The sequence below is a fragment of the Branchiostoma belcheri genome, unplaced genomic scaffold (genome assembly GCF_001625305.1).
Source record: "Branchiostoma belcheri isolate BF01 breed outbred unplaced genomic scaffold, Haploidv18h27 scaffold105, whole genome shotgun sequence".
Classification (NCBI taxonomy): Eukaryota; Metazoa; Chordata; class Leptocardii; order Amphioxiformes; family Branchiostomatidae; genus Branchiostoma; species Branchiostoma belcheri.
In genome coordinates this window covers 1,174,737-1,193,039 of record NW_017802436.1, presented here as the reverse complement: position 1 = coordinate 1,193,039, position 18,303 = coordinate 1,174,737, and the positions used below count along the sequence as shown (strand labels likewise).

General features: G+C 39.8%; 1 protein-coding gene across 1 annotated transcript in view; it reads left to right on the top strand.

Moving 5' to 3' along the window:
- Positions 1-15,871, top strand: part of LOC109477935 — a 32,019-nt gene extending 16,148 nt beyond the window's left edge. The window contains exons 3-4 of the mRNA XM_019779399.1: positions 12,832-12,963; positions 15,463-15,871. Of these exons, the coding sequence (XP_019634958.1) occupies positions 12,832-12,963; positions 15,463-15,471 (141 nt within the window). The 3' untranslated portion in view covers positions 15,472-15,871. The remainder of the gene's footprint in view (positions 1-12,831; positions 12,964-15,462) is intronic.
- The last annotated feature ends 2,432 nt before the right edge of the window (positions 15,872-18,303 follow it).

Sequence of the window (18,303 nt, the reverse complement as noted above, 5' to 3'; positions counted from 1 at the left end):
TCGCTATATGTCCCCAGGCATTAGTAGCTTGTTTTGTTACTATTGCATCAGTAATCAGAGTGCATAATGATGAATCTGAATTTCAAAGGATGATTTGATGAATTTACATTATTTTATTCTATTCCCAGTGACAGGCAATAACAAAGATGTGTTTTGCACAAACAACTTTGAACAACGCCACTGCCTTCGAGCCAAGAAGTAGCAATATCTGAACATAATCAACGACACACGTCCTATAAAACCTTCCAAATGGTACAGTTTACGTCCCGTCATATTTCCCATTGGAATAGAATGATATTTTATAGTTTACGCCAAAAAGCAGTTACTCAAGCAACTGGATATGATTTTGGAAATGGTCAGACGCTTCAGCTAGTATCCACTAGCTTTCGTCGGTGACTTAGAGACCAGAGGAGAAATGCAGGTTTTATAGTTTATGCTGTATAGGGAAGATCACGTAGATGTAACAATGGTCTCGTGTATGGAAAAGACGAGAAATAATTCCAACCATTTACATCCAGATCTTGTTTTTCAAAGGACGTACCTTTCACGTAACATCTCTGTTGGAAACATGTTTATCATCATTACGCAACAATAAGATGAAAGAGAATTACTAATCGGAACTTTAATTGGAATTTCTAATGACGTTGTATAATCACTGCAGCGTACGTGTTTTGTTGTTTTGCGATACGCCATACGACAGCACAGTGGGAGGCAAATTAGTTCATGTAACCTGACTATTGGCATGAAGATTAAGTTGACAGCACATGAGAAAGCGCGTGTGCGAATGGTTCTTTAGAAAGCAGTACATCTGCACTTGGCATGTTTTTCCGGCCTCGCAAGCAGGCAATGTCACTCACTCAACATTTACCGTGAAGAGGTGTTTTTGGTAAGCCATGCAAAAGAAGATACACACAGCTCCCTTAGTAGAAGAAGTAGCACGCCTGTAAACAGCATATTCAAGTTTAAGTTGAAAGCACATCAGAGAGTGTGTGCGCGAATGGTTCTTTAGAAAGCATTACATCTGCACTTGGCATGTTTTTCCGGCTTCGCATGCAGGTAACTGTTTCTCATTCAACCTTTCCCGTCAAAGGGTGTGTACCATCACCTGATGTTTTGGTAAGCCATGCATGCAAAAGGAGATACACACAGCTCCCTTAAAAGAATTAGCACGCCTGCAAACAGCATGTTTTTGCATTTTTGTTCGGCTTCGCAAGCATCTGTCACTAAACATTCACCGTGATTGCATGTATGACATCTTGTGATGTCTTTTTCCAAGCCATACAGAGGTAAATACCCCCCCCCCCTCAAAAGAAGTAGCACCCCTGCAAGCAGTATGTTTGTTCCGGTTTATCAAGAAACCGTCACTCAACTTTCCCCGTGATAGGATATGTGCCATATCCTGCTATTGTTGTTTGAAACCCATGCATGCAGAAGAAAACATGTTCCCCGCTAAACAAGTGGAACACCTGCAAACAGCATGTATTCTCCGGTCCCCATGCTTCTGTCACTCAACGCTCTCCACGATAGCACGTGTTCCATCTGCTGCTGCAGCTTTTGTAAATCAAGTAGTCACAATATTCTAGTATAGCCTCCACCAGACTCCTTTGCAAGCTGAATAAGTAGTAGAAATCGGCCTAAAAAAAGAACGATATAATTTGGCACATGCAGGCAAACTGGACCATCTCTGGCCGGCAAACTCCTTTGGCCAAATTAAATCCCCTTTTTTAGGACGATGTCTACTATATACTAGTATTCAGCCTGCAAAGGAGTGGTGGAGATTAATATGCTAGTAGCAAAGACAAAAAAAACTAAAAGCTACAGTGAGCATTGCTAAGAATTGTTGCCTTTCTAGCAGTGGATCCGGATTTGATTCCTGGCCAACACAGCAATGGTTTTGTCTTTATTTGATAACTTGCGTAGAAATTCAATATTCGATACAACGTGAAAGATCCTCGGTCTAGACTGCAACAGACAGACGAATGGGTTGCAATAACTGTAACTCAGAACCACTCTAACGGTAGAGCCACCAACTACGCCCACCATCGCCACGCCCGACCTCATTCTATCGATTTTGATCAGTGAATATATCGTAGACATGGCTCATCGGCAAAGACTTCGTAATGTGTCTTGTCAAAGTGCAGATGAACGGTTCTCGCAAAGATTGTATCGTCGGATTTAGGCCTGGAGAAAAATGTTGTGATTCCTGTTTCAGTCCTGAAAATAATAGGGTAGGGATTAATTTCTTTCTTTTTTATGAGACTTTGCCTATCTCTAGTGACCCAACTTATTCAACAAAGTGAAACTTGCATAAAGACACTTATATTTTCAATGTCAATGTTTGAAAAATGACTGTAAAATGTTTCAGCATGGCACTCGGGTGTCAGATCATGGAGCTAGAAATGGTCAATCAGTTTGAAAAAAATGATGTTTCTTCCAGCCAGGAAACACAACTTTGTTTTGTTTTCTAGGCCTTATCATCAAATCATTGAAGCGTTTAGTCAGCTAGTACAGACTGTGGTTCGCTACCTGTGAGAAAGACCCATTGCAGCATTTGGGCGTGATTCTTCCCAAAACATTCGCTTTGCATGGCCAACCCCTCTTACCACTTCGTGATCCCCATGATCCTATGATAATCTTCCCCACAGAGCAGTAGTGTTATTTGAAACGCAGACCTCTTGTAGTGATACACCTCCGCGCTTGGCACACGTGAAATCGTTAAAAAAAGTTCCCGTCCCACTCTATGCATAGGGGTGGTGCCCATCTCCATTTCCGCAGCCCTTGGGCGACACACAGTTGTGCAAGGCACTACAGCAGGGGGCTGGTCCGCTGGTAGTGCTGTACGTGTTTTTGACCTCCCCACACTCTTTCTCACATGTGCTGAGTGCTAAGCAGAGAAAGAAGTGTGTAACATTTTTAATGTCTTTGGTATGACTCGGCCGGGGTTTGAACTCACCACCTTACAAACCGAGCACTCTACCAGTTGAGCACCTGTATAAATCGTTTCAGCAATTATGAAATTGCATAAGAGATTGCATGTGGAGATAGAATTCTATATCGTTGGGGAGGGATCATCAAAGATTTGCCTTGCCGTTGCTTCTGGAATCTTTACTCAAAGACCTTGAAGATAATAGAAGATCTTTGTTCTGTTCCACCGAGCTCTGTATAACCTGTAAAGATTGACTCCCCGACCTTTCTGCAAATATCACCACCTTTCATGTCCATCTGGTGGTTATAGATAGCCTCAAAGAGAAAACACAAAGGAACACTTTGTGATCAAAGATCCGATCCATTTAACTCTCAGTACATATGAACATGAAAGGTCTTCATCCTGAGTAGGCGTGACCTGGTCGAAATTCGGTGTAACATCTCGTATTTCGAGTTGTGAAGCAAGAATCAGAAGAAGTGTTGGTGGTATAGAAATGGTCAGCTTTGTTGAGTAGATGTAGTAAATTCAGAGCTCTTGATACTGAAAAACAATTTGAAATTTTTACTTGAAAATTAGGACAAATGGAAACTGCATAAGATACGGCGTTTGAAAATCCTCTATCCTGGAAGAAAGCTCAAAGATAGGTTTAAAATACCTATTTTTTTTAATATTTCAGTCTACTTGCAATTGTATTTTTGTATAGTAACATGCATATTTATGCAAAATAAATACAATTCTATCAGTGCTTGTAGCTGCTACCAGTATGGAAAAAGACCTTATACATCTATTAGGAAACATGTTTTCTCATTGACGATAATTTCCAGGCCATACGACGTGAAAATTGAAGTAAAAAACAAAAAAAAAACAAGATGTGACCCGTCCTTACGCCGCAGCTGGAACAGGTGATGCGGGGGACGTTTGTAACCCTCACGGAAAACGAATCACCGCAGATTAAAACGTTTCCCGTCCAAATTAAGCGCTGCCTCAAAAATCAATAAAACGTCAACGAGCTCCGCAATGGTTATACGTCTGCTGACGATTTACAATGTTGCGTCAGTCAATCTGGAACCTTCTGGGTACCATTTTATACGAGCGTAAGTAGGGCTTGAAATACTGGATGCATGTGCACCTTAGTGTACCCAAAGTTGGAGCTGTGCACCCTATGTTTTTCTGTAGGTACACCAGTGTACCCAAATATTTTTGTAGCTATTTTGTAAGTGTCAGAAAAATGATGAAATCTTTGTTGTAGTACTTGTTTAAGATTTTAAAGTTAGCGTCCATTCCAGTTTCAAGCTCAGAGGAGGAGCAGTAAGATCTGTAATCAGGTTTTGCTTTACATGGTGCACCGCAAAAATTTTTTGTGCACCTAATTTTATAGGTTGGGTGCACCAGCGCACCTATTCCCAAAAATGAATTTCTAGCCCTGGTAAGTCAATCTGAAACCTTCTGGGGGCCATTTTATACGAGCCCGTACTGCGACAACCTAGCCAACTTGCAACTGATAATATTTGCCTTTGTTCCCACGCACAGCTTTAATCATTTGTAGAACTCCCGACCTTTAATAAAATGGTATAACGTTTGTGACAAGGTGTGACCAATGGATAATGCTGTGCTGCAGTTTTGAATTTAACACAACATTGGTCATCAAGGAAGGTTGTTTGGGTATGGAGTGAAGTGGTATATATTTTTTTTATTCCAACATTTCATGACTAATCATGCCGACGGCACACTCAGTTATATCAACTTATTTTATGCCGCTTCCAACACAGAGTACAAATACAGGACAGGAGAATACTCATTTTCACTTGAGTTAAGTGAGGAAAGTCGTGTAAAGTGCGTTTCCCAAGGGCACGAGATCGGTGGCATGTCAGGACTCGAACCCGGGACCTCTTGATTCCGAGTCGAGCACTCTGCCCTTACGCCACACGACCCCATAATTTACAACAAACCCGGGCTCATAGCAGTATACAGCATATCTATTTCCCGTGCAATAAGGCTTTGTCTTTATTTCAACGTACACATTCGATCTTCTGCAATATCTATCATATTTTGGGACATTAAGACATAACGATGTATTTGACGTTTACGATGCTAGAAATGACTTAAATTTTTATTATCATCCAGCATAAAATTAATGAAATATACCAGTGGTTCCCGGGATGCCATAGATTATGATGAAATGTGTTTATAAAAGGATTGGGGTGTTACAAGCTGTGCGATTCATTTTGTATTCTGTACGCGTTTTGGAAACTTAAGACTGGCACATTGTTTGTGACAGCCCTGCGATGTTTTGTTGTTGATTTTCTCTTCAGGCGATCAGTGTATATATTTAGCTTCACTCGCGATTCTTCCTAATCGTTTTGCTTTGGCAGTAATTGTGCAAATTGAAACACAGTTGGCGAGGAGCGTGCCTGCACCAGCAGTAAGTGTGAATTTCCTCAGACCGGATGTTTCAATCTTTATACGAATCTTTATTGCATGTTCTTGCCCAGATGAGTATTACTTAATATATCAGTTCAGAAACGTATTTTGACAATTAAACATTAAATATTTTATAACTTTAATTTTGGTGGTTTGTTATTTTTTTACTACACTGAGAACAATCTCCTGGCACCCCATTAGTCATTATTCATCAGCATTCCTAAATTTCCTACTGATAAAATGTTCTACTAATTGCACACTTTTTCAAGACGATTATTTCTGATTTTGAACCAAGAAAATTAGAAAAAAGTATTTCCTATTCTTATCCTATTTTTCTTTCCTTCATCTTCAAAATCTTTCCAAGGATTTTCTTGTGTGGTTTATTTTAATCGTCTCCTTGCATAACAATCATAATTGTTTCTATATTTATCCGCAACAGTGTCAGCATAAAATACCATGAATAACATAAATAACAAATATACATAAATATATCTACCAATGACGCAAGAGATAATTTGTTGTGGTAGACAAAATTACTTCCAGCAAGAAATTGTCTCGATATGTCGTTCGGGAGCCGGAATTATTTTCGATTCCAATCAGAGCACACATCGCAAACTCAATTTTGAAACTCTCTGGGAAATTATGGCGTAGCGAATTCATCTCGCAAATGTTATCTATATTCGGAATGTGATCATGTTAATGTCAGATCAATATCCATATGCATGTTAGATGCAGGAATGTGCTGTGATTACAGTGACATAGCTAAGAGTACAGTACAGTTTAAAAGAGGTTATAGAATAACAAGGAAGTTGCTAGAAGTCGATGTACACATCGTATAGCGTAATGGGTAGAGTGGAGGTTACATATGTTTTTGAGGAGAGCAGTGCCTGCTCATAGAAAAAAAGTATAGTTTCTCAAAGCCAATATTCTAGTCACTTATCTACATACTTAGTTGAAACAACACTGTCCCAATATGTATGGACCCTCGTGGAGCAAAAATTCTGACGGAAAATTGTTACTCCCTGAGCCCTTGGCTGATTTTGAAATAAAGGACTCATCTTGCGGCTTGTTTCTGCAGTTTTAAATATTCAAAGTTTGAAATACTGATAGAAATGTGCCAATGTGAAGCAGTATGTGTCAATATCATGAAGATTGCCTTATCCATAATATTTCCAGTTTTAATGCTCTGAAATCGCATTGGATGCCTTTCGAAGATGTCACGGTTCCATATTCGTACGTTTCCAAGTCATAGAATTTTAATGTAGTGGTAAGTATGAAATTATGAATGTCAAGCTTACTAACGGCACGCCACCTTCATTATAATTAGGGCATTGACCCTTTATTCTATACATGTTACAGAAGGTCCCATAGTGGAAACGATGTGCCAGATAATCGTACTTAATCTGATATGGGTCACAAGATCACAGTTACCAGTTTTGCGATGCCTATCTTATCCAATGTGTGGGCAGGCGTGTTCTTATATACAGTAGATTAGAGATATTTTGTACGGGTGTCTTTGATGGCATGTTGATTAGATTTTACCATCCTGATAGTGTTTTACAGCTTATCTTGATGTGATACGCCATCGGTGCCCAACAGTTCCACCCACGGTTCTGTTGTTTTTTACGACTTTTTTTGACGCAAATCAGGCGGCAGTGGCTTTTTGATGTACCAGCTATATGATAGTGTAAAATAAAATCTCTTTTATGTTCTTGTTGGACTTCTAAGACTTTGTGACTGAATCCCCGTGCTCAAACCACGTTCCTGCAAAATGGTTTGATATACGATAATGTAAAAATAACGAGAGCAATTTGTATCCAACTTTCTGTATACGAACAATGTAAAACCAGAGTGCATATACAACCAACATATAACACCAAGACTTAACTGTCAACGACTACAATAGCAAAGTACAATTTTACAATTTGAGTCTCCTTTTTTATGGGCTATGGATCAATATATAATGTATGGCTGAACCTAAGTAACAACATTCATATTGTTCACAATGGCAAGGATTTTCTCCCAGTGCAATTGTGTCCCTTTTACATATGGTGCTTTATGTAGTATGAATGAATGAATGAGGTAGTGGGCCTTTTAAACAGAAAGTAACTGGAACTAGCTATGGATATACACGCTTCTAGATACAATATAGGCCGAAGCACGCGACACAAAGTCAGTTGTTCCATGGTTGTTCTCATGCAATCAACCTTCAGGCATATAAAGCTGCAACTACGGATTATCATCATTGCACTGTGATTGATATAGTTGTGATAATCGTATTAAAATGCCGCCTTTTGTGCTGAACAGGAGTGTTTAATGGCGCTATTACTCACTGCGAGGAGCGCGTGTGTTCTTATTTACCTGTTGAGTAATTAATGATGTGGTTTTGGTGACAGATGGGACGATCAGCACGGTTCAATTAGCAGTTAATTAGCCGTTAATTAGCCTCTTAAGATGCCTTAATAGGGAAGACGTCAGGATTAATGACTTTGAGGCAAGTTTGTCAAAGGGAAGCGAACGTTTGACGTATGCAGGGAAAATGTCAAGTTGATAGATGAGTGTCCTTGGTATGATATTTTTCAGCTATTCATTTGAATTTATCACCATTGGTTTGCTCAACTTTTCAGTTTGACACTAAACAAAATATTAAATGTATTCCACGCAAGGGAGTAAGAGGTCTCAGAAACTGACGAAATATACGCCTTGCCGAATAAAAAAAAATAGATTAGATTTTTGACATTTTGATGGTGTCATGACGACACCACCCTTGTTCTCTTTTTCTTTACCAGCTCATACAATGAAACATCACAAGGCTATATGCACAGTATCTAAGGTGTGTACAAGACTGTAAGGTTTGATTCACTTACATTGGGAAGGACGCTTAGCCCTAAAAGCTACACTGGATGTCTTCAATCCAACCACCAAAAGAATGATCATTGATGATGGCCATGATGGCTGCTGGGTGTTATTGCAATATTTCTGGCTCTTATCCAGGCATGCAGTAATATAGTTATAATTATAAATCATAGTCACGCCTCCAGGTCGTTAGTGGCTACATGTTGGTTGTTATATGTAATGGTTCTTATGCCGCACATTAACAGTCAATAATACAGACCTAAAGGCCAGAGGTCGAACAACTTTATGTCCAACACTGACGTTAATAGTGAGATTGATGTTATGTGTAGTATTGATTCGTGATCAGCTTCACATTAAATGGATTTTAAAAATCTGGCTAGGAAAATAAATGTAGCTATACATATGGAAGACTAATGCTGTAATGCTGAGTGTGATTACGTACTTTATTCTTCATATCATAGTCACATATAAAACTTCTAAAATACAAACAAAATTCTCATTAGAGACAAGCATTCATTTAGTCTTGACTAATTATCAAGTATAAGTATTAGAATAAGTAAAGTCTATCAATTCTATTCATGTGGTAACATTGATCTTTTGTAACCTCTTAAAGGACTTAAAGTTGTTTGCAGCACCATGTCAACTTTCCGGCTAGTATCCGTTCAAACGTTATGGGAATGAAACCAAATTATTTTAAACCACCTGGACCACCTTGTGGAGAATGCAAAAATGCAGCTATAAACATCAGGTATAACTGGCAGATATCCAAAAACCAAAATTGAAATGAGAATAGTTTATCTTTACAGGGAATAAACCGAAGGACATGATCCTTGAGGAACATACAAAAGCAGTAATTGCAGTACTAGTAGAGACTCATTGATAACGAAGGGCGTTTATATATTGTTGTTACAAGCTGGGACATGTTATCTGCGAGTCACGTTTGGAACCAGTGTTACGTTTATGCTAGTAGCCGTTCAAAAGCTGTGCCTTTTGTAGTGTTTTTAATTGCCTATATATAAGTAATTAAAACCAAAGGACCTGGACCACACTGTGGAGAATGCAAAAATGCCACTGCAAACATCAAGAATACGCCAAAAAGCAGTTACCCAAGCAACTGGATATGATTTTGGAAACGGTCAGACGTTTCAGCTAGTATCCACCAAATGCGGGTTTATAAGCACAAACTATTGATTAATATACGAATGAGTAAAGGCAATTTTTTAAAGTCCAAAAAGAAGGAAAAGTGAAGACAAAATGATGCAACTACTTTTTTGGCGTATCTTAGTACCTGGATGTCTAAATTTCATCAAAACATCAAGGATGGCCTGGCAGATATCCAAAAACTCGTGTTCTTCGTAGGAAGGATAATTACCAATACGGGGATAAAAGCGACTGACAAGGGCGTCCTTGAGGGAAATACAAGAGCAGTAATTGCTGTAGACACTCGTCAATAGGTCTTTAAAGTGGATTGTAACTTGTTATAAGTCTGGACATGTTATCTCAGAACCACGTGTAAAATCAAACTTCTATAGAAACCTGACAAAAGCCTTGTAATTAAGCATCTGTTCAGTCGTGACAAATTCTGAATGACGTAGGGCTTATTACAAGTCATATAAGAGCCACGTGTAGCATTAAACTTCTATGGAAACCTTACAAAAGCCTTATAGTTTATACAGAACATCTTCCAGGTCGTGACAAATTCTGAATGAGTTGGGGCATATTACAAGTCATATAAGAGCCACGTGTACCATCAAACTTCTATAGAAACATGATAAAGGCATTGGAGTTAAAACCAAACATTTGTTCAGTCGTGACAAATTATGAATGACTTCAGGCATATTACAAGTCATATAAGAGCCACGTGTAAAATAAAACCTCTATAGAAACCTGATAAAAGCCTCATGATTAAACCCGAGCATTTTTCTGGTCGTGACTAACGATGAATAAAGTCTAGATTTATTGTCATGTAGTAAACTCAGTACGTCGTGACTATCGACTAAGACTCTTCACACGTCGGTGAAGGTTAGCCATCCAGGTAATAAGATGGCAAATAAGACGCCAAAAAAACAGTTACTCAAACAACTGGATATGATTTTGGAAACGTTCAGACGTTTCAGCTAGTATCCACTAGCTTTCGTCAGTGACTGAGAGGCCAGAGGAGAAATGCAGATTTGATATGAAGGTTTGAAATGTAGGTTTCAATAGTTTGTGCTTATAAACCTGTATTTCCCCTCTGGTCTCTACTAGCTGAAACGTCTGACCGTTTCCAAAATCATATCCAGTTGCTTCTGTAACTTCTTTTTGGCGTATCCCATAAACTCGGTATGTCGTGATTATTGACTAAGCACTCTTCAGTTTCAGGCTGTACCGCTAGGAACCCCAGGGACAGGGTAGCCTGGCAGGTTCCTAAAATTCGTGCTCTTTGTAGTATTGATAATTACCGATACGGGTATTACACCAAAGGACTTGAACCGCCTTGCGGGGAATACGAGAGTACTAATTGTGTACTAGACTGACTTGGATAAGCCTTCAAGTTCTGAAGGAGATCGTAAGTTGTTGATTGAAGTACCCTGAGGTATCTTAGAAGTCATCTAAGAGTCATCTTTAAGCTTGTAAGAAGCTGGAAAGTCTTTTAATTATGCCTTAAGTCCTGAACTATACTCAGAAAGCTTTGTGTACATAGATATAGTCGCGATAGCTGTCTAGACGTCTCTGTACTGTACTTACACTCGGTATTTTTTGCAATTCGTGTCCACAGAAGCGTTGACAATCGGTACGGAGATTAACCCGACCGACCCACGCTCACAAAGGGGAATACAAGAAAACCAACTACATGTGGAAGTACACTAAAATTGACTTAATCTGAAAATACTAAGAGATAAGGTGTAAAGAAATGACATTACATAATATGCTATTGAATCCCCTGTGGTTGATGTCTTGATATTACCTACAAACGTTTTGGTTTTGAAACTATAGTTAGTGGAGATGCACATAGAAAGATTCGCCTGGTGCGCGTGTCTACACGAACTGAAGTCTGTCCTTGAGGCGAAATAGAAAGATCTGTATCGTACAAACTGGAGCCGCGTGGGGTCCAGCAGGTCGTTTGCTAATCACGGTGTACAGCACAGTTCAGTGAAGAAGACACGAAGAGATAGATACGATTCCATGTTCCATCACCCTCCGCTAACAAGCAGTCACTCTCGACAGTAACTAGCCATGCTTTTGAGTCCCCAAAGCTGAAGCCTTCTGTAGTACACTGTTGGCTAAGTTCAATCAACTTTTAGAAGACACGAAGAGGGAGAAAAGATTCCCTGTTCCATCAGCTCCGACTAACAAGCAGTCACTCTTGACAGTAACTATCCATGCTTTGGGTCCCCAAAGCTGAAGCATTTTGTTGTACGCTGTTGGCTAACTAAGTCCAATTAACGTTGAGGCATGTCTTTTGCAGTCCAATGGCGTGGCTATAGGTAGATGGAAAGTAAATTTAACAATCTTGAATTTCAAGGATACTTCTTTGCAGTGCAAGCAAGACTAAATGCTGTAGAAGAGAGCAAAACGCGAATCTGCAAAAAATACTGCAAAGACAATAAAAAAGTATGCAGAAGGAATAAGCCTTCTTCAAAGTCTTTTTTTTTAATCTTCTGTCTCAGCAAACTTGAAGAGTATGTCGATGGCACATAGACCCGTGTGTGTAATTCATCTTTCAGAATTGTGCATCTGGGCCGGCCAAAATCTTATGTAAGACCGCACTCTCATCCCACACATCTTTAAAGATAACTTCATACAGATGGAATAGGACATCAGGGGATAGAACCGGGCTATTTTAGATACACATCGACTTTTAACTGTGATGTTCAGTGTCATCTGAGATTTAGAATCATCACAAGTCTGGGAGTAAATGGTACATTAGCCCAAGATGGGAAAGTGAGTGGGCACAGTAAGAAGTTACCAAGCTCTGCTTTGAAAGCTCCCCAAAGCTTTGAACAATGTAGGCGACTATAAAATGTCTTTGTTCATACTGAACGTAATGACAGCTCGTACAACCAACGCTACTAAGAATATGACAATCAAAGCACCAAAACAGCCGTTGCTTTTGAATAACGCCGTTTCACAATCGCCTACCCATTCATCCCGGCAAAAGAGAAGACTATGTCTAGAGCTACTTGTGGAGAAAATTACTGGACCGAAAGTTTAACATAGCTAACAAGGGCGCACACAAAAGGACGCAAAAAGATCAAGAGATAGAAGGGAATGAAGGGAGGACAGGTGGTCCATTGTGTAGCCCTATTTTTACTTTTTTCACTATCGTTGTAGATTTGCACGCCCTAATGATAACACCAGGTGAGGTGTACCGGTAACTTGTTTTTCATTTTAATCCATGAATTTTTCTGACGTCCCTGCAGTGCGATCTAAAAGTGGACAAGGTTTGCCAGACCGGCTATGGAAATTGGAGAGGGCGATCTGTTATTGTCGTGGTTTATCTATATAGCTAGTTTCTGTCCATTCAGTGCGACCTAAAAGTGGACATGGTTTCCCAAACCAGCTACGAGAAGTGCAGAGGGCGGTCTGTTATTGTTGTGTGTCTTGTTTCTGATTTTAACCCATGATTGTTTCTGTCGTCCCTGCAGTGCGACCTAAAAGTTGACAAGGTTTGCCAGACCAGCTACGGGAAGTGGAGAGGCCGGATCCCCAGGATGGTCTGCAGATGCCCCGCCAGGACCATGTGTGACATGGACGGCTTTCCCGTCGGCAAATGTGTGGTGGGTACAGAGAACACACGGAGAGACGGACACATATACAAAGAGAGAGGGGGGCAGAAATGGAGAAACAAAGAGAGAGACAGAAACACATACACAGACATATAAACACATAAACACACAGACACAGGCACACACACACACAGGCACACACACACACACACGCACACACGCACATATATAAACACACAGACACAGGCACACACACACACACACAGACACACACACACACACACACACACACACACACAGGCACATAAAACACACAGAAAGATACACGTAAACATGAAGACAGAAACATCCAATGCTCTCAAAAACCACGAATATGTCAAGTTCTACCTTAAAGTTTATTTCTGTTTTCCAGTCGTGCTTGACGAACTCCTTCACAACTCAGAAAACAACAAGCATTCATAGACTAATGTTTAGTGTCGCCAACATTTAATTGCCATATTCAAAACGTCTTTCTTCATTGGAACCCCGCAGTGTGCGTGGGTTTTGCACGTCAATCAACCTGTTCACTGCACGCGAATGTGCCACGTTCTCATGTTGTTGTTTTTCTGCATTCGACTCTTGCCTCGCCCCCTCGAAATTTAAAATCAAAAACAAGCATTCAAAACCTCACTGTTGTCTTTACATCTTCTTTCAGTGAAACTCCGTGCTGTAGCTTGCGTGGGCTAAGTACGCCTGCTTATGGCAATGCGTCAAATTCTCATGTTGTTTGTCGCGTTAAGTCATGAATGCCAAAACACCCACTCACAAACAAGAAGACAACAAGAAACAGCTACGGTTGAAAGCTAATAGATTCACCGAGCATTAATGGATGTGGTAAACACTTCTCTCCATAAAAAAGAAATGTACTGCCATCTGCCACTTAACCCATCTACTGACGCAGACGCAAGCTCTTTGTCATGTCAGTTCCATGCAAGTGGTGTTTATTGAACTCACCTGCACACACCATATAAAGGAGAAAAACAATCAGTATTGATTAAAACGTTCAGAGACGTACAGAGCTAAACTGCTTGAAGGAAAACAACTTTATATATAGTTTGATGTAACACGAGTAATTTTCCCTTATCAATCACGTAAACAACAAGAAAAGACATGAATTCAATTTTCAAATCGATCTGAGTTGGGATGTTTCTTGATTGAAGTTCATATATTTCAAACGACAAATGCAAGTAGAAAACTAGCATATCAGTTTTCAAAAAGTCTTCCTTTAGAAACATTCACTGACATCCTACATTGTATTTTAACCATTGCTTTGAATATCATAACAAGGCCTCTTCTAAAGTCTACAGATGACTAGCATCTGGTGACATGGTCATACACAAACACATGCACACACAAACACACGAACGAACACACAAACACGCACTCAAATACACACACGCAAATGCACACACGAACACACAAAAAGAGGGAGAAACACAACACATTGAAACTACAACAACTACAATAAAGACGCAGATATTATAACATCCTTTATCCTAGTAAGTTAAGTTACATGCTAAAATCAATATATAATTGTCATGTGAGCTAGATTTTAATAATTTGTTATGCTGGTTTGTTTAGCCTAAGAGTGGTTATATCGGCGATACAAACTACCACTAAGTCACCATAGTTTGCTGCAATAGACTACAAAGAACCATCAAACGACTTTAATTGACAGTTGTTTTTGAAGACGTTGCCACATATCATTCCCATCATCTTATCACCTCGCCTTTGTAATTCGGCATAACAAAGACTGCGTTGCGTCAAGCGCTGCTATCTTTGAACCTGTCCGACGCAAATGATGCGTCTTATTTTCTCACCTCAAACCTGCCCGACATAAACGGATGGGTGTTCTCGAAGATAAATTGTTTTTAGAGTTCAGACGTCAACCAACTTGAGGGCCGTGTGCCTTCTTCTGGGAACCCAGGGCTCTATGTGGCTTACGAGGTCGTGCAAAGGTACCGCCACGGGCAAGTGAGAATTCGTCAATATGAGAAGCGGAGTAACCCCATGCACGCCCTCCCTGAGGCGGGAAACGCTTGCAGTTGTCGCTGCCATCTTATAAAGAATGTCTTGGTCGTACACCATCCGTCACTGTCAAAGCGTTTTCTTGCAGAGGGAGATTAGACATAACCGCCCACCTGTTACGGAAAGATATGTCAGACAATGTGGTGTGATAAAGAAGAGAGAGGGAAAAGAAAGTGCTACAAAAGACACCATCCCGTGTCAAAGAGTGTAGGAAATCTAATGAATCTTTGTCTATACGATTTGATTTATTGAAATGGAAACAGTGCAATACACGCGGAACAGAGGCAGCTGTTGCTAGTGTTGTGTCTCGCACATAGAAAAAAAATACTGGAAAAACAATACTCATTTTCACTTGAGTCTAGTGAGGAAAGTTGTGTAAAGTGCCTTTCCGAAGGTTACAAGATCGGTGGCATGTCAGGACTCGAACCTGGGACCTCTTGATTCCGAGTATCCTTCTTTAATACGTCCTTTTCTACTTTTCAGGAATACTAATGTACCCAAGAGGAGGGACGGTTCTATGAAGGCACATTTCGTCAGACGACCCCAGGACTCCTTTCCAGACAACATGCTCATCGCCTGTGGACATCCTTCCAATGATTTACGCACGACCAGAATTTATTTATAAGTTAGAAAAAACAACATCTCTGCGATAAATACAGCAGCTTTACGTGCCAGACATACAGATTATTGGTCGTCTTGGATTTGTTAATTCATGTTTTCTGTGATCATTGCTTGTTGCTTATCCATAGTCATGTACACAGTATTTCAAACAACACTTTTCGACACTGAATGTTTATTGTAAAAGAGCATAACTTTCCACTGAACAGCGAAATGCGTTTGATATGTGCCCAGGGATACCTGAAAATCAGATCAACGGATCTGAGGTATGCCCTGGTAAAATAAATAAACTTGAAACCTTTCCCTATACTTCAGACACCTCCTTATCTCTTGACTTCTACAGTTACCAATGCAGATGCGCTTCTATTGTCATTTACATGTAGCTTGTGCTCAATTCTCACTATATGCACCGCTGTCGCTCTATATAGCAGCTCTTTATATCACCTTAGTATCAACTGTTTAATATGTAATGAGAAGCAAATACGTACTTCATACGCCTCAGACGAATTTTAGAACAAACGTTAAGGTAAAGTCTCATACTTGTAACCATTGCCGCACAATCTGTTATAGCTACGTCAGGAATATTTCACTCTTTCATTAAAACCACTCTATGTGCACGATCTGGGAGTGTCTGCGTATTTCATGCCTATTGAAGTAAATGCTATCATTATGGAAGTTTGTTCCAATCATGATGACTGAGAAATCGAGTTTGTATGGCCTTCTAAAAGTGAATTCTTGGAGACTCTCTAGAAAGCTTCCCAAGTGCCCGCCTCGGGCATCTCTATTTGCATCTCTATGTTTTATTTTTGCATTTCTGTGGTTTTTCCTGAGCTGACATCACTGGGTGACATCAGCTCAGGAAAAAATACAGACATGCAAAAATAAAATGTAGAGATGCAAATCGCCTGCCAGTACTGGCTTGTGCTAACTTGTCCAAGGTGAGGCATTAGAATTTCGAATGTAACAGGAGAACCGTGCATATTTATTGTAAATGTGTCTGTTAGCCAGGTAATACTGGTTATGTCAATTACAATCAGCTAAGGTCATATTTTGGTGACACGAGCACTTTAATAGCTATTAGTAATGATTTATTATTACTTCATGCTTGTCATCGAGCATCTAAATCGTACTAATGATGGTCAAATTAGTCAAAATCATCCAAGAATAGTTTTTAACATTTTAAGAGTGGGAGAAGTATGATGTATTCAATTGATGAAAAAAAAAACATTCATACAAGAGATATAATTGAAATGCTATATATTAACCACCAATACATACATTCATACCTAACACCCGTGAACCCTTTTAGATTGATAATAGTGATTACTGCATGTAGAAAGTCATTTAGCAAAATTGGTCTACATTTCAGCAAAACACATTTTTTACATTCCCAGACAAATTGGTGGTAGAGAGGTCCCGTGCGAATATATTATTAGAAGCTTTGAAAAACTTTCAGTAATTTAGCGAAATTGGTCTACATTTTGCAAAAGACATTTTTACATTCCTCGCCAAATTACTGGTACAACAATGGTAGAAAGGTCCAGTATGAAGATATTATAAAAAGCTTCAAATTATCTGCACTCACTCTCAACGCTATAGTACTATCAGAAAGTTACTGCCCGCTACTTGTGATGACAATTTACAAGAGATGACCTCTGGGTCAAGTGAGGTCAGTGGTCGTATTCTGTGCATCTAATTAATCTATTTAAGCTGTCTCCCAAATAACTACTTTCGCTACTAACGTTATTAGGAGCTTCATTTCGCTACTAACAGTGTGAACACGAATAAAAACCACAACTTACGGCTCACTACCAGAGGTATAATTCCCAAATGGATGTTTAAGAGCATGTTGAACAGCATGTTGTTGCCTTAAACCTAATACCAGTAATCCGTTTATCTGACAGTCTATCTACCAGACGGTCTTTCAAAATTTCGGATCCACCCACGTAGTATTACAGTTCTTTACTCGACATCCCTCTGAATGTTGGATATTCCCAAATTGCAGAACTAAATTCCGTGTCAGCCTTGAGTGTCCTAAAGTGAAAGTGACGGCGATTCATCTTCCATTGTCCGATCTTCACGGATGACGTAGAGAGAAGATGGCATGATGAACCTTCATTTCTCGGTCCCTCCCGTGCCATTGTGTGCAGAGGTTTGACTGACTGGGGTCAGCAGTGTTAAACGCCGAAACCCTGAACTAACAGGGAGTATAATAGGAATCGATTCGTCACCGCCCGTGCATGTCTCTCCGAGAGTGGCTGCAATTTTAGGCTCGACTAATTTTTTTTTTTTTTACATTTCGTAACGGAGACTTTTTTCTAGAGCACTCAAGACTGTGTGTGGGAGAGGTGTGAAGGTCCTTAGCACTTCACATATGTCAACTTCCTCTAAACAATTTTGGCGTGTGAGGTAGAATAGTTCTCATGTTTAGAGTTAAAACTTAAGATCCAACACAAAAAAATTCTCTCACCTAGAGCTTTCGACCAGTCTTCCTCAGTAGACTGACCCAGTGAGGCTTGTCACGTGGCTTCTTTGAAATGGAACGTCAACACTGGGTAAAAAATCAACTCCTAAACGTAAGTATTGGTCAAACGGTCTATGTGCTATTTTCCGATTGCATATAGACAACATAGCCGGCCTGGTTGAATTACCCCCGTTTTTTAGAGCTGTGCTAATCAGAAAACAGCCAAAGACCACCAACCCCCC